This window comes from Pygocentrus nattereri, chromosome 21 (genome assembly GCF_015220715.1).
Source record: "Pygocentrus nattereri isolate fPygNat1 chromosome 21, fPygNat1.pri, whole genome shotgun sequence".
NCBI lineage: Eukaryota > Metazoa > Chordata > Actinopteri > Characiformes > Serrasalmidae > Pygocentrus > Pygocentrus nattereri.
The window spans coordinates 19,778,571-19,799,163 of NC_051231.1; the positions used below are offsets into that span (position 1 = coordinate 19,778,571).

Here is a 20,593-nt window from a genome sequence, read left to right on the forward strand (position 1 = left end):
TATTTAAAGCAATTCAAAACTCAAACGTGCCACATGAAAACATCTCACTCGGCCTGAACCTCACGTGATGTTCGCTGTTTTGATAATGTTTACTCTTAAGTGTTACTCCACGCATGTGCGCTATTTTGGATTGGGTTACTTAGCGTGCACGTAAGTGGAAGAATTTTCTTCAGATTGTTGAATAGAATGTGCATATAAACACCTCGGTCTTAAACTGTAACCGTAATGTATTCATTCGAATTGGCAAAAATCTTTGCATGTAAACAGCCATTTGTCTCGTAATTGTAAGACGTTCTCTCTGAAAGTCGACGTGTTGCTTTTGCGACATACTTTTTCTTAATCACGAAATGGTTTTCAAGAATTACAACATAGCACAACATCTTTGTAATAACGTCATGCTAAAAGTTTTTTCGCTCCTGGCAGCAATACGCCATTGAAGTTCTGGTCTGTTTCTCGTCTGCTTGCAGGAATGAGTTACACTATATTGCCAAAAGTATTCGCTCGTCTGCCTTCATACTGATATGAACTTGAGTGACATCACATCCCAGCCCACCCTTTGCAGCTGTAACAGCTTCAACTCTTCTAGAAAAGTTTTCCTCAACATTTTGGAGTGCGTTTATGGGAATCTTTGACCATTCTTTCAAAAGGCACATTTGTGAGGCCAGACACTGATGTTGGATGAGAAGGCCTGGCTCGTAGTCTCTGTTCTAATTCATCCCAAAGGTGTTCTGTCGGGTTGAGGTCAGGACTCTGTGCAGGACAGTTAAGTTCTTCCACACCAAACTCGCTCATCCAGGTCTTTACAGACCTTGGAAGGGAGGGGCCATCCCCAAACTGTTCCCACAAAGTTGGGAGCATGAAATCATCCAAAATCTCTTGGTCTGCTGAAGCATTAAGAGTTCCTTTCACTGTAACTAAAGGGCCAAGCCTAACTCCTATTAAAAAAAAAAAACACCCCACACCATAATCCCCCCCACCACCAAACTTTACACCTGGCACAATGCAGTCAGACAAGTACCCTTCTTCACAAGTACATCTCCACTGCTCTAGAGTACAGTGGTGGTGCTTTACACCACTGCATTTGATGCTTTGCATTTCACTTGGTGATGTAAAGCTTGGATGCAGCTGCTTGGCCTTGGAAACCCATACATGAAGCTCTCTATGCTGTTCTTGAGCTAATCTGAAGGCCACAGGAAGTTTGGAGTTCTGTAGCGATTGAGTCTGCAGAAAATTGGCGACCTTTGTGCACCATGTGCCTTAGCATCTGCTGACCCCGCTCTGTCATTTTACGTGGCCAACCACTTCATGGCTGAGTGGTCATCATTCCAAATCGCTTCCACTTTGGTACAATACCACTAACAGTTGACTGGAATATTTAGTAGCGAGGAAATTTCACGACCTGTTGCACAGGTGGTATTCCCATCATGGTACCACGCTGGAATTCACTGAGCTCCTGACAGCGACCCGTTCTTTCACAAATGTTTGTAGAAGCAGTCTGCATGCCTAGGTGCTTGGTTTTATACACTTGTGGCCATGGAAGTGATTGGAACACTTGAATTCAATGATTTGGTTGGGTAACCGAATACTTTTGGCAATATAGTGTACAGCACTCTCAGATCAGCAGTGGCTAACCAGTGTGATGTCTTTCTCTTGTATTCATGTAAACTGCCACTGCCTGTTCAGTGTTTTTAAATCAGTGAAAAAGTTAATGCTTTTTAGACAGAATTGAGAAGGATTATTCAAACTAGTAAGGCCAGCTCTTCAGCTTTATTACTCTGGGATACCTGATAAACGTAGATTCTGTTGCTGTTGTCCTGTTGTCGCCCCCCGCCCCTTCTTTTATTAAAATGATCTCACCAGAAAATAATCTTTACTACTACTGCTTGTAAGAATATCTCAATAACATGTGCTCAATGCAACAGCCTTATCCCTGCATGCCATTCTCCAAACTGGACAACACAAAATCAATCAAATTTAAAACATTAAAAACATTCATAAATATTTATTATAACATTTAACAGTTGTGAAATGTATGATTTCCCACTTCTACAAAGAACACAACAACTGAACAAACTGTTTAGTCTTTAGACTGTAATAAAGCCACAGTCAGTGTATTCAAAAAGGATTAAATACTAGTTTAAATAAACAGCAGTTTGAGAAGAGTACTCAAAGAAGGCTGACCCTTAAAGTGATTACGAATTAAAAGAAAATGTCTGCCTATGTTTGAGACTAACAAAGATTACCAGACTGCAGTTTTGGCCAATCTACATAAAACTATTTCCACTGGCCTAAGGCACAGGAATTCTATAAGTATATATTTTACATACTGCATGTCTGATGTTACACCCAGGCAGTAGCTTATGTTTTTAATTCTTAATATTAAATAGTAATGTGCAACAACATTTCTATTAACTTTACCATTTGACCTGGTAGTAAAGTCAAAAAATAGGGTCAAGTGAGAAGACTCAACTGATTATACCATACTGCACCCCCTTGCCCATTTGCCCATTGTGCGTTCTTTAGTCAGTATGATTTAAGCAAAACACAGACATGATTCTACTAATTAATTAAAAAAACATCAAAAAACAAAACAGGGCAATAGATAAAGAGTGTGCATTAAGTGGTATGATGATAGTTCTATTAAAAGAAACATTACAGCTTAGTATGGGGAAGGCTGCTCTACAGCTTGATTGAAAGTGCATTAGGATAAAAATAAACCACAAATATTGCATTTAGTGTTTGATGTCAGGGTAATACTTCTTTGAAATACTTATTCACCATTATACATATTACTCAAAACACACTCTAATAAAGAGCAATACACATCCTTGAGTTGGAGAGGCTTTGTATTGTAAGACGAGCAATCTCCAAAACATCCCCTGCAGGATTATATGAATAGGGTAAAGGATTTTAAAAAGTGGGATATATATATATATATATATATATATATATATATATATATATATATATATATATATATATATAAAAAATGTGTGTGTGAAACCAAAGGATGAGAAAGGGGGTACTGGTGTCCTTGTTTTCCAGCTTTTCAGGGGGAACACTGGTGGTATCAGAAGTTTCAGAGGAGGGTATCATCAGTGCAGCCTCCCTCAAGCCCATAGCGGAACTCCTGCAAGTTAGACACCCCATAGAAATGGATAAAAGCTGCTGCCACCACAAGCACATGGAATATCTGGTGGGAATGAAACTACACAAAGAAAGACAAGTGTGAGTAAAGCAAGCAAAGAAGTACCATAAACATGCATTATGACTGCCATTAACTTTAAACTTTGACAACTTTAAAATAGGCTGTGTGTGTGAAACCTCTGATAGGTTTAGATGAGCACCGGATAAAAAAAATAAAATAAAAACTTAAAATAAAAACCACACCACACAGAATTAATGTGTGAAACATCACTGGGTGATGTATTTTCATTATGCTAACATTGAAAAGTGTCTAGAAAATTATGATTCTTTTATCAATTATTTGCAGTGCATAATATTTATCTAAATTCTGTGATGTCACTAATATCACAATGAGTTTACAGAAAACACAAAAGGTTGGTCATACAGTATATACATATGCTTTAATATAGATTAATTTCGCAATATTAAAACTAATTTGCAAGATCTCATTGTGATAACCTCACGTTATAAGACAAGAACATTGTCACGATTAACAAAGTCAAATCTCACCCAAATATCACACTTGCCGGGGAAGTAGCGTTCAGGAATTCTAGCAGCATACAGCCCAGCGCCTGTGATGTACATGGCACCCATTAAGTAGAACCAGCCCATCTGACCCACTGTAGTGGCTTTGATAAAGCCTTCCTCAATTGTGAAGTGCATTGTGGGGACTATACCACTCAGTCCTAGGCCCATGAATACTCCTGTGAGAGGATAAGATTCTCAGCATATTTAAATAGCTCATTTGATCACAGCAATGACAGCTCAACAATTGCAGTAATGAATCCTTCAAGTACTGTCGCATTAGTCATACTATCTATTTGACCCTTGTTTACATAAGAGATAGACTCATGTTCAAGCAATATCTGAAAATCTCATGGCATAAATCTGAAAATGCGAAAAAAAAGGCATTTTGCTAAGCTGTAACTATGGAAATTAAAACGCAGCTGAATAAAAGAAAAAAAAGAAAAAACACGACTCTGCTTCTAATGTCTCTAATGCACATTCATCTAAATATTTTTTCAATTCAACATTTTTTTTCCCTTAAACGTAATCTGTGTTAAAAAGCTAACATGACAGAAGGTCTAAGAATGTCTGGCTTGAGGCTTGAATGTGGTCATTTACTGCCAGGTAGTCCTGATCCTGTTGTCTTGTATGTAGCACTTGGGTGACTGTCTTGGATTGGTCACACACTCTTTTAAATTGCAAAATAAAAACAAGTAATCTTTCAGCCCTAGTCTCAAAATTATGCTAAAGAAGAATTCTGCTTTCTTCAAACAGTTTCTTTTCCTATGTAAACCTTTGACCAACACACACACACACATATATATATATATATATATATATATATATATATTTTGAAGGTCTGTAGCGATCGCCTCTGCAGAAAGTTGGCGACCTTTGCACACTATGTGCCTCAGCATCTACGTGGCCTACCACTTTGTGGCTGAGCTGCTGTCGTATCCAATCGCTTCCACTTTGTTATAATACCACTGGCAGTTAACTGTGTAATATTTAGTAGTGAGGAAATTTCACAACTGGACTTGTTGCACAGGTGACATCCCATCATGATATTCTTTCACAAATGTTTGTAGAAGCAGTCTGCATGCCTAGGTGCTTGGTTTTATACACCTGTGGCCATGGAAGTGATTGGAACACCTGAATTCAATTATTTGGATGGGTGAGTGAATACTTTTGGCAAAACAGTGTACATGCATATAGGGATGGGGGAGTAAGGCACTACTTTGTGTAGTCGACTACATTTTTTGTAGCCGCTAGAGTTTTGTGAAATGCAGGTAGTAGCTGCAGTCCCTACAAAAATTTGTTTTCTGTTTCACCTTCAATGGTGCCTGAGGCACCAGATTGTACTGCTGCACCATTTGAGGTGGAACGGAAAAATCTGAATGAGAAGCATGAGAAAGAAAAGCTGACTTCAGCTTTGCGATTTGTTAAAGACTAAACATGAGAAAACCATTTGAGTACTTATAAATGCAAATTACTCAATTAATATCCAAATTATTGATGTTCGTCTTAAATCTTTCTCTTTGCCTTATCTGCGTTTCTGTGTGACCAGCAGTCTGCGCATCAGTCATCAGCATTAAAGGTTGGTGAAATGGGCTGGAGGTTAGGTAACCAGCCCTGTAATCGGAAGGTCGCCGGTTTGATCCCCTTGGCTGACAGTACATGACTGAAGTGCCCTTGAGCAAGGCACCTAATCCCCAACTGCTCCCCGGGTGCCGTGGATAGGGCTGCCCACTGCTCCAGGCAGGTGTGCTCACTGCCCCCTAGTGTGTGTGTTCACTAGTGTGCATGTATGTGGGTGTTTCACTGCATGGATGGGATAAATGCAGAGGTCTAATTTCACAGTGTGCAAACACAGTGAAAAATATTTCAATTCAATGAATTAGCAGTTATATATAAACTTCAGCGTTCAAGACTATTTATTGTTAGAACTGTGTGTTACAATGATTTAACAGTAACATTTTTCCTAAAAATCTAGTTCTGCTGTGGAGCCACAACAGCTCTGCAGCGGTAGGGAGATTATTCAGGCCCGATTCTCACCCCAGACAGAGCCAGGGTCACTGATGAGATTTTGAGGCTAAAGTGTTACTGATATTTTAACAAAGGACTTTGAACGTCATGTCTGTACATATCTTGCTGAAATTTTTAAATTGTTTATTTCAAAAACTGACAATGCTTTGCAGAAAACTGGTTTGGATTTCAGTTATTTTTAGTTAGGAAAAACCTGGAATGATTGACTTTGCCTTTAGTCAAACTTTTTGCTGGATATCATGCCTTTGGTTGTGTAAGTGATTGTTGGTTACATTTAAATTTACTTTTTCTTGACCTTTTTGTTTTTGTATATTTCCAGATTTTTAATTGTATGTCTCTTTCAGGCACATAATTAAATGCAGTGTCTTGTTCAAACTTTCAGTTGGGCTTGTTTGGTGTGTCAGGTGGAGTTTAGCTAGCTACAAATTTTGGGAAAGTAGCAACAAAGTAGCTAGTATATATATATAAATATATATAAAAGGAATGGGAATCTTTAGGCACCTTATGATTCAGAGGGCTGAGATGCGATTATAAAACGATTAGCGATGTATCTTGATGCATCTTTTCTCTAAACAGGATTTCTATTTCCTACTGTCTGAATACTTGGTAGTTTTAAAGCAAAGTATTTGTAATGATCCATAACGTAAATACTTTAAATATCTAAAATATCTTTTATTAATAAATCAAATAGAAGTTATGTGGCAAGTGAACTAGAAGGCTTTCAGCCTCTTTAATCAGTGAAACATTGAGAGACATTTTACAAGAAATTGTTCTAGTTTTGAGGAAAAGTTTCCTTGCAGAGATGGGAGGAAAGTGGCTATAGTTAAAGCTTAAAGCATCTGCATTTTCATTTATATTTTTTAGCCTATACTAGGACAACAGCACACACAGACATACTGGACATTAAATGGTGGTTTGACTTTCTTGAAAGAACAAAATGTCTCTTCTTAACATTTGGGTTGTCACTCCTGACCTAACCTGGCTTTTAATGCAGAGGGAGCCAGTCGGATTTCTCACACTTCCATGTGTGCCCATTAAAATGTAATTAAAGGATAGTTTAGCAGTTTCATATAAAATTAAATTTTTCAAATAGGGATCCAAACAGGGTTTAATGTTTAATACACATTTTTTCGTAGGTGGGGCTCAATTAATAATCATTAGGCAGATATTTTGAATCAAGTCCCCTTCAACTGTTTGTAAAAAAATGTCTAAGACAATACTAGCTCTCACAGTGACGCACTCTGTGTTACGATGCAATTGGGAAACCTGGCCCTGACTGAACCAAATGGAACATGCCTGCTCGCGTGGGTCTGTGTCGAGGTGTGGAAAAGCGATCCCACTGGGCCACAATGATGGCAGCAATGCCCAGCACACAGACAATTGTGAGGTAGATGAGGCGGGGCTGGGGAGAGCAGTAGAATGAGTAGTAGAGCCAGGGTACAAATGAGCCCATGATCAGCAGAGCAATGCCAGAGTAGTCTAGCCTAAGGAAGAAAAAGGAACAGAGAAAGAACAAGGGATACAAAGTTTAGTCATATGGAATCACCTTCTAACAAATATATATTTGTATATATATTGGTCACAGAATGATGAAATACTTGGAGAAGGTGCGCGACACTTTCTCAGAGTGGCAGTAGACTGTGTGAAAAAGCCAAGAGAAGCTGAGGCAAAGCACTGCTCCCAAGAAGAACATTCCAAACACCACTTTCTCTTGCAGGGGGGCCATGAAGTACATGTTTGGTCTCAGCATGGTGAGAGTGCCCAGACACAGGAACAAGATCAATCCTGAGGGAACATGCACACAATTGAGATAAGGGGTACAACACAAGGTGAAAATAAGACTTTTGGTAAGACTTGCCAGGAAATAATCATCACATATGAATCACAGTGCTGTTAAAATTACTTGCTAAAAGTACCAACACTGTTTAAAATTCAACTTCTCAATAAATCAGCAGTGAAGATTTGGCAGTTTGCATGATAATGCATAATTTAAATTCTCCTACTGCTATCTTACAGAAAGAAGCAGAGCCTGATAGACACACTCAGTATTTTATTGTCCTTATTTATTAAATTAAGTCTTTTCAAAAGGCTTCTTTGTTTATGCTTTTCCATCAAATATTAATTAAGATTCTGAAAGGTTACATAAAGTTTATTATTACTAATTTAAGCCCTTTTTTGTTTGGCCATTTAAAAAATCTCAATTACTTTAATAATGACCAAAATAACTGGTGGACTATGCAATTCCTAACAAAAGCTATAAATAACACCACAACCCTGTTTCCAAAAAAGTTGGGACACTGTGCAAAATATAAATTAAAACTAACTGCTATGATTAAACCCTTTATTTAATTAAATATGCTATATCTAGCGGAACATCTTACAACTAATTAGGTTAATTGACAACAGGTCAGTAACATGACTACGTATAAAAAGTGTGGGTAAATAGTGCAAAGGTTCATAAATAACATTTCTCAATGTGAAATAACAAAGACCTTGGGGATTATCATCATATTCGTTACATAATATCAAAAGATTTAGAGAATCCAGACAAATCTCTGTATGCAAGCGACAAGGTCAAAAACTGACACTGACTGGGCATGATCTTCGGGCCCTCAGGCGGCACTGCATTGAAAACAGACACGATTTCTGTGGTGGAAATCCCTGCATGGGCTCAGGAACACTTCCAAAAATTTGTCATCCATTAAAAACATTTGCTGCATTATGTATTATGAAAAAAATGACTAAGGAGTCCCCGAACTGTTGCAGCTGAAATCTTGTATTAAGCAAAGTGGGAAAACTTTAACTTTCAAAACTTTCAGTTTCCAAAAGCTTACAGAATGCTGTTAAAAGAGGTGATGCAACTCAATGGCAAACATGCCCCTGTTCCAAACGTGTTGCTGGCATCAAATTCAAAATGGGCATACATTTTTCAAGAAACAATACAATTTCCTAGTTTCAACATTTGATATGTTGTCTTTGTCCATGTATTGTGTTTTTATTTAGATTTTGCACAGTGGAAATGAGGTTGTACTATAATTGACAGCCTTATTGGATCACAAAGTAGTGCATTTCTGAATGCGGATGTCATTAATGACAATCATCAAAATTATAATTTCGGCTTGTCTAAAGGCTTTTTCTGGAACAGCATGTTCCAGGTATACCTGAGGTTTTGTTCACCATCAGTGTAACTGGAGCAGGTTCTTTTTCAGTGCAATGAATATATGCATGAGGTTCATAACAGCAGGAGCCGGTCTCTAGGTCAAAAACTGTAATTCCAACCTACCAAGCAAATGGGTCCAAATATTCCCAGTCTCTGTGTGGATCCTGAAAATGCTCCCAAAGCAGGCACGGAAGGAGGGCATGGGCGGTCGATGTCCATGCAGGAGGTAGTCATTGTCCTTAAGCCACTCTGGTAAAACGTGAAAAGGAATAACCCTCCAGCGGCCCTCCCAAACCTGCAGAATGGCCGACAGCAGAAAAACTTCATGCTACCTAAATGATAGACTTATCAGTAGTTTTACCCTGACCTGGGAGTCTTATTTGAAGCTCATACCTTGTGAACAAACTCTTCCATCTTTTCCATAGCATGATGAGCCTGCAGAGGAAGAGTAAGAACCTCACCCACCTCATCGTCATCATTGTCCTCAACTGCGAGATCACTTTCCACCTGCTGATAATTACCATTCATGAAGCAGCATGTAAGGCATTTCTCATCAGTTCATAACAACAAATGAATGTGGTATCAATTTACAGCATAAAATAAAATATTTGCTTACCTCTGATAAGAGTGTGTTAGCCACCAAGGGCCCTGGTTCCTCCAAAAGTGGTCCCAGTTCCATCAGCTCCACATCAGCTGGGACATGGCATTCCTCCGAGATTCGACAGTCTGCATCGTTGGCAGACCCGTTTCGACCTGACATAAGTAGACTGCCCTGCAACCCGTCCAGGACTGTTGTCTCTCACTGACGTCTGGCACTTTGAATCACTGCTGATAAAGCAAAACAGACTGTTCAGTTAAAGCTAATTCATATTTATGACAAAAACACTAAAGGAGACAGGTTACCTTTTGACAAGTGTTCTGACAAAGAGGTGGGGGGGGGTTTAGATGTGCCACCCAGTGCTTCCCTCCCTCTGGTTTTGCATTCAGACCTAAAATGCAAATTTTTGACATTATAGTTCAAGATGTTTTTAGTGCATGACATTACATATAAACCAGCCTCTGGAGTAGATAGAGCCAGCATCTTTTGTTTGTGCAAAATTTACTTTTATTTTTATTTTCAATTTATTAATTTAATTAACTGTTTTAGTAACTTTGACTGCTTTTATCTTTGTTATGTTCATAGTATGACAGACTTTAAATCGCAATGTGCTGTGTTTTGGTCTGCTTATTGGTAATGGCAATTTTATAATGTGTTGAATTTGACTCATCAGTTGATCACTAAATAAATTATTTTGGCTGTCAGTTACTTTAAAATGCTGCAGTAAAATGATGGTACGTTTGGTTTGCATATAGTCTAATAGACTTTAAACAAGAATCTTTTTTGGTTTACTTTGGTCATATTATGATGTGTAGAACCTGGCTCATGAATCATTTGGAAGGAGTGCAAACTATTAACTTAATGACCTGTTTTGGCAATTCTGACTGCCTTTTATGTTTAAATCCTACAATAAAAAGACTTCATCTTTATATGTTCATAGCACAACAGACTTTGAACCAAAATCGGCCATTTTTTGGTACATTTATTGTTAATTGTAATTTTGTAATGTGTTAAACTTGACTCATGAGTGAGTCAGATGGGGTACATATGAGTTGATTTTGTAACTTTGGTTGGCATTTACTTTGACATTCTGCAGTAACTGGATTTCTTCTTCGACATGTTCATGTATGAAAGACTTTTTTGGTCTTTCTGGTCTACTTATTGGTACTCGTCATTACATAAATTGCACAATTTGACTCGTGAGTCAATAAGATACAAATAATATTTACCCAACTGATTTGGCAACTTTGGTTGCAAAGGACTTACATGGTCCAATAAAATTACTTCACCTTTAGTTTATATGTAGTGTGACAAACACTAAAGCAATATTGCTTATTTTTTGGAAGATGTGTAGGAAATTACTGCTTTATGAATTTGCAAAAATGTTCAATATGTAGAATTATTGCTGTAGCACTGCCTATAAACAGTCCACTAAACTTTGCACCATATCTTAACATTAGGCACTGAGCTGGTATGCCAAGTTTAGTGTCAGGCAGTGCATTCTTTTCATTGCACTACTGTCCTGAAACTGTGTGTGAATACACGTGTGTGTGTGTGTGTGTGTGTGTGTGTATGTATGCGTGTATAATTTATTTATTTATATACATTTTAACTATGTACATAAATCTATTATATTATTGATCTAACAAATTTACAATGAATATAACCTATATTAACCTATAAATGCTTTGCTGTTTCGCTTATTCGCAATGTCAAGCTTGTTGCAGAAATGTATACAATTATTACTTTTCTTGCCTTGTAAGCTCTGTATTACCTTAAAAAAGTCTAATTCTACATAAAAGCACAATAAATGTTAAATTCAATTTCTAATAATCGCCTTTCTGCTAGCAGGTCCAACACTTCTTAAGGACACCAATACACCATTCCACTCCATCCATCCATCCATCCATCCATCCATCCATCCATCCATCCATCCATCCATCCATTTTCTAAGCCGCTTCTCCATCAGGGTCATGGGGGGGTCCTCGAGCCTATATCTGATGTTAATATGTGCTGCATGAGTCTCTGCGCAACTTCCCAGGGTATCTTTCTGCCTCAAAGTCACTCCACAGACTAGACTGTCTGAAAATGTAGCTGTTGTGTCTGGATGCTGGCTGTTTGCTCACAAAATTGCCAGTAACAGTGGTGGTAAATCTTTTTTACTTAAATCGAATAGAGGAACATGTAAAGGAATGTGTAAAGATTTCTTACAATCAACAATAAAGCAAATCACCATTTCACACAGTGCACACAGCCCAGATCATCTTCCAAACTACTGTGACTTAATGAATAGTAAAAAAGGATAACGTAGCCCACATATACTGCTGCTTGCTTGTTCAGTGACCCTGTAATCTGCATTCACCTACAATGCAATGAAACTTGCATGCAGCTATTCCTTGAAAAAGATATATACATGTGAATCTCACATACTTGCAAATGTGTTTCTCACCAATCTTTCTTTAGACTTTGCATGCTTAAACTGTGAAATCTTCATAGAAATCTTACAACAAAGGCAATGACTTTTAAACAAAAAAATTCTCAAGAAATGCAAGCCATTATGAATCTAAATACAGTGGTATTGCTGCCATTTAGCTTTCACAAGTACATGCTGTTTGCAAATATATACTGCTAAAATCATTTTGTAATCTACTCAAAAGAAAGAAACTGACAGGGAAATGTTTTATGTCCCTGCTGAAAAAAGACCACTACAAACCATTAGGATTAAACTGAACGGTTTCCAATATAGACCACTAGTTTCTTGTAGACCACCTTTAGATCCCAGTAGGAAACAATCAAAAAGACTTTAAAAATCCATCTTTAGTCACCTGTTAAATCATTATTATCCTTTACATTGTGAGATCAAACAATTAAAAAAGCCAAAACACTTAACAAAACCATCAAGGACCAACAGAAACACTTTCTATGTGTCTTTTCAGTAGGGATGGCAAACTGCTTGCCAGAAAATGCACCCAGTCATATTTTTTGCAAAACTGTTAACAGCCATAAAAAAAAATACTGCAGAGAACACATGCTGACACTAAGTGCATATTATTAAAATATTTAGCATTTTAGGGAAGTCCATCCACCACGAAAAGCACTCTCTCTCAGATCTGGTTACAGTGTTGTTGCATTTAGGAAAGTTGCAAGGGTCTTACATATGTCAAATATGTTTAAGTTGTATAAACAGGACATTAGTAACAGAGCCTGCCAGAAAATGCACCCCTTCTTAAATCTGCTTACATTGCTATTATATTCATGTTATTTATACAGGTAATACATATTAATCCCAAATATACATGATGACAAACGTTTCAAAGTTGTGTCAACAAAGAGAAATTTACAGAGGGATGCATTTTAAGGCAGTGCACCTGCCAGGAAACGCACCCCATCTCATATGGCTACATGGTTTTTCCATCCATGAAACGTGCACATGTATCATGTTGGTCACAAATATGTAGGACTAAAAGCATTTCATGCTTGGGTCAATAAAAAGAAAGATATAGAAGGGTGCCACTAAAGGCAATCCACCTGCCAGAAAATGCACTCCCTCTTAAATCTGACTACATGGCTACAGCATTCAAGAAACTTTCTGGTATCAGATGTTGGTCCCAAATATGTGGGACTGAAAACATGTCATGAGTATGTCACTAAATAGTAAGCTATAGAAGAATGCCACTTAAGGCAGCCTATGTGCCAAGTAATGCACCCATTCTTAAATCTGACTACATTATCATCAACATTACATAGGTGATCAACAGGAATTAAATTATAGGGGGAGGTGCCTTTAAAAGCAGTCCACCTGCCAGAAAAGGCACTGTCTTATATCTGGCTTCATTCTTATTGTATTCGTGATATTTATACAGGTACTACATATTGGTCCTGAATATCTACTATTAAAAATATATAGTTGTGTCCACAGAAAAAAAGTTTTAAAAGTGTCTTTTTATGCAGTTCACATGGCAGAAAATGCATCCCCTCTTAAATCTAGCTGTAAGTTAAGTTTATCTGAAATTGTAATATATGCATATATGTAATTTAATATAATCTAGTATTTAAAAGATAATTAAAAGCACATATTGTAGATGTTTAAAAATTGTTTTGAAAAATGTTTGGCCTGAAATTGCATTACTTAAAACAAACAAACAAAAAAACAAAAAAACATTGCAATATGACCAGCAAATTTATAGCATAATAATATACAAATATAAGAAAAATACAAATTAATCATTTCCCCATGCAGTCTTTCACATTTTTGCTTCTGAAAGACACTCTGCAATGCTGCTTTTATACTCAGTCATGTTACTAACCTGTTATCTAAGGTTATCTGTTAGACTCTATCAATCTAATTACAATCCCAATGCCAATGAAGTTGGGACGTTGTGCAAAACATAAATAAAAACAGAATATGATGATTTGCAAATCTATATTCAATTTAGTACACTACAAAGACGAGATATTTAATGTTCAAATGGATAAACTTTATTGTTTTTTGCAAATATTCACTCATTTTGAATTTGTTGCCTGCAACATGTTCCAAAGAAGTTGGGACAGGGGCAACAAAAGACTGGAAAAGTTGAGGAATGCTCAAAAAACACTTGTTTGGAACATTCCACAGGTGAACAGGTTAATTGGAAACAGGTCGTTCACAAGCAAGCATGGGGCGAGGTTCACCACTTTGTGAACAACTGCGTGAGCAAGTAGTCACAGTTAAAACTTAAAACAGTTTAAGAACGTTTCTCAACATGCAATTGCAAGGAATTTAGGGATTTCATCATCTACAGTCCATAATATCATCAAAAGATTAATCCGGAGAAATCTCTGCAAGTAATCGGCAAGGCAGAAAACCAACATTGAATGCCCGTGACCTTCGATCCCTCAGGCAGCACTGCATTAAAAACCGACATCATTCTGTAACAGATACTACCACATGGGCTCAGGAACACTTCGGAAAACCACTGTCAGTGAACACAGTTTGTCGCTCCATCTACAAGTGCAAGTTAAAACTCTGCCATGCAAAGCGAAAGCCATATATCAACAATACCCAGAAACACCGCTGGCTTCTCTGGGCCCAAGCTCATCTGAGATGGACTGATACAAAGTGGAAAAGTGTCCTGTGGTCTGATGACGCACAGTTTGCACTTCAGCAAGTTGTCTTGACCACCTCTAAATGCCTAAATGCAGTTGCAGCCATGTGATTGGCTGATTAGCTATTTGTGTTAACAAGCAATTGAACACTAATAAAGTGGCCAGTGAGTGTATATATTAGTCTTATCCGCATAAGCATCACGTCTGTATCGTGTACGTAATACTTCCCGGCAGGTGGAGTGCCTCAAAAGAGATCCCTCTCTGACTTTCTTTCTGTTTACCCAAGCTTTTAGTCCCATATTTGTAATCAACATACATACATATTACTTACACACACACACACACACACACACACACACACACACACACATATATATGTAAAATGGACTGCTTTAAAAAAAAAGGCATCCCCCTGTGACTTCCTGATGACCCAACTTTTTTACATTATCACATATTTGGGACCAATATGTGATACTTATAGAATTATACAATTGTCATAAAATTAATAATTTAGCCAGATTTAAGACAGGGGTGTATTGTCTGGCAGATGGACTGCCTTAAATGGCATCCTTCTACAACTATATGCATATGATACCTGTGAAAGTTTCATGGACGCAATAACCATTTAGCCAGATATACAGTTAGGCCAAGAAATATTCAGACAGTGACACAATCTTCATGATTTGGGCTCTGCATGGCACCACATTGGATTTGAAATGAAACAACTGAGATGCAATTGAAGTGTAGACTTTCAGGTTTAATTCAAGGGGTTGAGCAAAAATATCCTATGAAACATTTAGGAATTGCAAACATTCTTCTATAAAGCCTCCTCATTTCATGGGCTCAAAAGTAATTAGACAAATTAACTTTACCATAAATGTTCATTTTTAATACTTTGTTAAGAATCCTTTGCAGGTAATGACTGCCCAAAGTCTGGAACCCATGGACATCACCAAATGCTGGGTTTGCTCCTTTGCAATGCTTTGCCAGGCCTTTACTGCAGCTGTCTTCAGTTGTTGCTTGTTTGTGGGTCTTTCTGCCTTATGTTTTGTCTTAAGCAAGTGAAATGCATGATCAATCTGGTTGAGATCTGGTGATTGACTCAGCCATTGCAGAATATTCCACTTTGCTGCCTTAAAAAAACTCCTGGGTTGCTTTCGCAGTATGTTTTGGGTCATCATCCATCTGTATTGTGAAGCGACATCCAATCAACCTTGCTGCATTTGGTTGAATATGAGCAGAAAGTATATCCCTATAAACTTTAGAATCCATCCAGCTGATTCTGTCTTCTGTCACATCATCAATAAACAAATAGTGTCCCAGGGCCACTGTCTGTGCCATCACACTGCCATGTTTTACAGATGATGTGGTGCACTTTGGATCATGAGCCGTTCCAATCTTTCTCCATACTTTCATCTTCCGATCTTCTGTTACAGGTTGATCTTAGTTTCATCTGTCCAAAGAATGTTGTTCCAGAACTGGGCTGGTTTCTTTACATGTTTTTTGGCAAAGTATAATCTGGTCTTTCTATTTTTGAGGCTGATTAATGATTTGCACCTTGTGGTGAACCCTCTGTATTTGCTCTCACAAAGTCTTCTCTTTACAGTAGACTTAGATACTGATACACCTACTTCCTGGCATGTTCTTCACTTGGGTGGATGTTGTGAAGGGGTTCACCACCATGAAAAGGATTCTGCAATCATCCGCCACTGTTGTCTTCCATGGACGTCCACACCTTTTGAGTTCCCGAGCTCACCAGTGTGATCTATTTCCCCCAGAATGTACCAAACTGTTGATTTGGCCACACATTTCCGCTGTCTCTCTAACTTTTTTTTTTTTCCAGCCTAATGATCGTCTGTTTCACTTCCATTAAGAGCTCCATTGACCGCATGTTGTGGGTTCACAGCAACAGCTTCCACATGCAAATGCCACACCTGGAATCAACTCCAAACTTTTAACCTGCTTAATTGTCAATGGATTAATGAGGGAATAGCGCATACAGCCCATGAAATAGCTTTTGAGATAATCGTCCAATTTCCTTTGGTCCCTCAGGCGGACTCCCTTAAAAGGCATCCCATTGTAATTTTCTTTCTCTTGACACAACTATGAAATGTTTGTCGTCACACATATTTGTAACCAATATGTATTACCTGTATAAATATCATGAACGTAAAAATATTTAAGAAGGGGTGCATTCTCTTGTAGGTGTACTGCTCTAAAAGGAATCCCCCGTAACTTACTTTCTGCCTGTACAACTAAAATACATTTTTAGCATCACATATTTGTGACCAATATACACTGCTCAAAAAAAAAAAAGGGAACACTTAAACAACACAATATAACTCCAAGTAAATCAAACTTCTGTGAAATCAAACGGTCCACTTAGGAAGCAACACTGATTGACAATTTCACATGCTGCTGTGCAAAAGGAATAGACAACAGGTGGAAATTATTGGCAATTAGCAAGACACACTCAATAAAGAAGTGGTTCTGCAGGTGGGGACCACAGACCACTTCTCAGTACCTATGCTTTCTGGCTGATGTTTTGGTCAATTTTGAATGTTGGTGGTGCTTTCACACTCGTGGTAGCATGACATGGCAGGAAGGTTTGCTGTGTCTGTCAGCGTAGTGTCCAGAGGCTGGAGGCGCTACCAGGAGACAGGCCAGTACACCAGGAGACGTGGAGGAGGCCATAGGAGGGCAACAACCCAGCAGCAGGACAGCTACCTCCGCCTTTGTGCAAGGAGGAACAGGAGGAGCACTGCCAGAACCCTGCAAAATGACCTCCAGCAGGCCACAAATGTGCATGTGTCTGCACAAACGGTTAGAAACCGACTCCATGAGGATGGTATGAGGGCCCGACGTCCACAGATGGGGGTTGCGCTCACAGCCCCAACACCGTGCAGGACGCTTGGCATTTGCCAGAGAACACCAGGATTGGCAAATTCGCCACTGGCGCCCTGTGCTCTTCACAGATGAAAGCAGGTTCACACTGAGCACGTGACAGACTTGACAGAGTCTGGAGACGCTGTGGAGAGCGATCTGCTGCCTGCAACATCTTTCAGCATGACCGGTTTGGCAGTGGGTCAGTAATGGTGTGGGCTGGCATTTCTTAGGAGGGCCCTCCATGTGCTCGCCAGAGGTAGCCTGAATACCATTAGGTACTGAGATGAGATCCTCAGACCCCTTGTGAGATCATATGCTGGTGCGGTTGGCCCTGGGTTCCTCCTAATGCAGGACCATGCTAGACCTCATGTGGCTGGAGTGTGTCAGCAGTTCCTGCAAGATGAAGGCATTGAAGCTATGGACTGGGCCGCCCCTTCCCCAGACCTGAATCCGATCGAGCACATCTGGCACATCTTTATTTTGAGCAGTGTATAATACATATGCAGGTTTCATAGACAACACTGTAGCTAAATCTGAGAGAGGGACAGATGGACTTGCAGATGGACTGCCTTAAAAAGCATGCTTTAGTAACTTTCCTTCTATGTACACAATTTTGAAATATTTTAGTAATATACACTTACTGCCAATGTGTGTTTTTGAAATATATTTTTATGGCTGTAACACCAATTTAGCAAAAACATGAGGGGGTGCCTATCCTGGCAAGTGGTCTGTAGCAAAATATCTCCGTGCCAGACCCAAAATAGGACTCATGAATCCGTTCCTGTCTGTGCAATGTTGCAAATCCGCTGTTAAGAGGTCTGTGATCTCCGATCGACGAAATCGAAATTGATCAAAGGCGTGTAATTTGTCCCACAGAACTGGCAGCCGAAACAAACCGAGACGCATTTAGTTTTCTTTGACGTTTTTCATCGATCAAATCGATTAGCCATTATAACTGTTTGCTTATCGTAGAAAGTTAAAACGTTAGTTAAAAAAAGCAAGCTGAAACTACGTAGGTTAGACAGGTTGGTGCAAACGGTTAAACTGCAGCAGCTCGTAGCAACTCGCATGTAGTAGTACGCTACGGTCGAACTTACTGATGCAACTGGTTAAAGTTACAGCCTGTAACTTACAGGAGAGGGAAAAAGGATTTTGTCTCTATGGCTACGTTTACACAGCAGGTAAAAGTGGCCCAAATCTGATCTTTTTCCTCATGTGGGTCACAGATGTGCCATTTGTTTGGCAGTGTGAACAGCAAAAACGCACTGAATCTGACATTTTCAATTCCGATTTGAGACACATAAGCTACGTGGTAATGAAAACCGATCCGTATCCGATTTGCGGCAATGCGACTCAGTTTAAACAGCCAGATCAGAATTCATGCGACTTTTAGGTCAGTCCAACTCGACATTCGTCGTAAATTCGCGCTGCCGAGATTGAAAAATCTTTAAGCTGATGTTTCTATACAAAAAAAGAGAGACCACGCCGTGTTTGAAAAAGTTTCGAAGGAATCGGCGGAGGAGACCGAGGCTGAAGCGTTTAAAGAATTTGAGGACGCGAACCAAATAAGTGGCTGTGGCCGAATAACGTGCCCTTTTACGGCTAACTCGAACACATTGTGGGTGATGAGTCCAGCTGTCCACCACTGGAACTTCATAATCGCTCCGGTGATGTGGGCGAAGACGACACTGAAAGCTCCAGGAGCGACAGGCGTCCCTCCGGCCGTCATGACTTTACCTCTGGAAGAGCCTCGTGAAGCATTCTTTTGTGCATGCGGGTCGGTTTAGGAGCTGATCTGTTCAGACTGATGTCGCATACCGATCACATTTTAATGTGAACAGCCAATCAAAAAAATCGGATTTGGTGAGGAAATCAGATTCGGGCCACTTTTACCTGCCGTGTAATGACACACGGCACAGAAAATATGACCCCCCAAAAACCTTCAAGCTTCGCTATGGCGCCACCATCTGGTCGACTGGGCTGAGCGTCTGAGTCGCGGAAGATAGTACTACCTATTGACCCAGTTTTGCGTCTGCACGATTCGGAGCAGAAGGTGAAGAATCCTAATTACAATAGGGTTCAATCATTTCATGCTTGGACCCCTGATTAGCATTACCTTGCTACCAGGTTAGCACAATAAGCAATTTAGGACTACATAACCACAGGGGAGTACTGCGGAAATGTACAACTGCTAGATATTGACTGTCAGATGTTTAATTCATTAAGATATTGTGAAGTACCGTTCATGATATGTCCACTTTGTAAACATCAAACAACTGGACTCCCCAGCCATCTATTAGCTAAAATACCTACCCTCTATTTGGTAGCTAGCTAGATTATGCACTGACCGTTACTAACGCGCTTTACAGTAAATCGAACCATATCAATCCAGCATATCCAGTTTTTCGCCTAAAACCACCTAATTTAGCCTCCACATCCAACTGTTTCTCTTGGTTCGCATGACAACAATGCTAGCTAGCTAACACAGACGGGTATGCCTTCTTCGGCTAGCTATCGCTACTGAGAACTAATTTCTGTAGCTAGCGTTAGCTAACTAGCTAAAGTACTAAAGCTACGAAGCATGTAACGAACGGTAACGGCTACATATCAACTGAAAATAACTAAGAAGCTTATCTGCCCGCAAGCGGCTTTACTAACTTACCTTTTCTGTTCTGACAACAACCTGAAAGAAGCGCCACCGGCCAACAGTATGTCGAAAGGAGACCGCTACTCGAGCCACTGCTAATGCCAGGCAACCACTTTCAGAGGCTGCCTCTTAGCTGTAAACAATAGAGCATCTCCCTCTGCTGGTAACACAGATCAGTTCTACTGCAACCAAAAACAGAGTCCAAGCTCACGGAGCTAAAATGAGACGTCGTCAAATTTGAATATTATTTTACCTATACTAAGACACATTTTTCAGGAAAGAGATAGAAAGAAAGACACCTACAGCCGTATTGTAGTCAGCAGTCATTTAGTTTACTAATCATTCAAGATCATTGATATTTTTATATTAAAAAAAAATCTTTAATACTATTTGAGATCCTGTACTGCTGTGCAATCCATAAAAGCGGAGCCCAAACTTTTTGTCTTGCAGGGCCAAAGAGAAATGTTTGTAGGGAGAC

At 39.1% G+C, this 20,593-nt stretch overlaps 1 protein-coding gene across 4 annotated transcripts; it reads right to left on the minus strand.

Moving 5' to 3' along the window:
- Positions 1–1,973: 1,973 nt before the first annotated feature.
- Positions 1,974–20,282, minus strand: adipor1a (adiponectin receptor 1a). Of its 4 annotated transcripts, none has more exons than XM_017681925.2 (9): positions 20,131–20,282; positions 9,803–9,888; positions 9,516–9,724; positions 9,293–9,409; positions 9,023–9,194; positions 7,338–7,524; positions 7,036–7,223; positions 3,697–3,890; positions 1,974–3,208 (listed from the first exon to the last, which is right to left on the minus strand). In XM_017681925.2, the coding sequence occupies exons 3-9, from the start codon at positions 9,657–9,659 to the stop codon at positions 3,080–3,082; spliced, it is 1,131 nt and encodes a 376-aa protein (XP_017537414.1). In that variant the 5' UTR covers positions 9,660–9,724; positions 9,803–9,888; positions 20,131–20,282; the 3' UTR covers positions 1,974–3,079. The 4 variants fall into 4 exon arrangements, with proteins under 4 accessions (XP_017537414.1, XP_017537415.1, XP_017537416.1 ...); XM_017681926.2 differs by having other exon boundaries at positions 9,293–9,406; positions 9,516–9,727; XM_017681927.2 differs by having other exon boundaries at positions 3,714–3,890; positions 9,516–9,727.
- Positions 20,283–20,593: the final 311 nt, after the last annotated feature.

Coding starts and splice junctions, on each gene's coding strand:
- adipor1a (XM_017681925.2), bottom strand. CDS start 9,659: ATGTCAGGTCGAAACGGGTCTGCCAACGATGCAGACTGTCGAATCTCG. Junction 9,410..9,515: donor CTAACACACTCTTATCAGAG/GTAAGCAAATAT, acceptor GGTAATTATCAG/CAGGTGGAAAGTGATCTCGC. Junction 3,209..3,696: donor CCGGCAAGTGTGATATTTGG/GTGAGATTTGAC, acceptor TTCTTTGTGTAG/TTTCATTCCCACCAGATATT.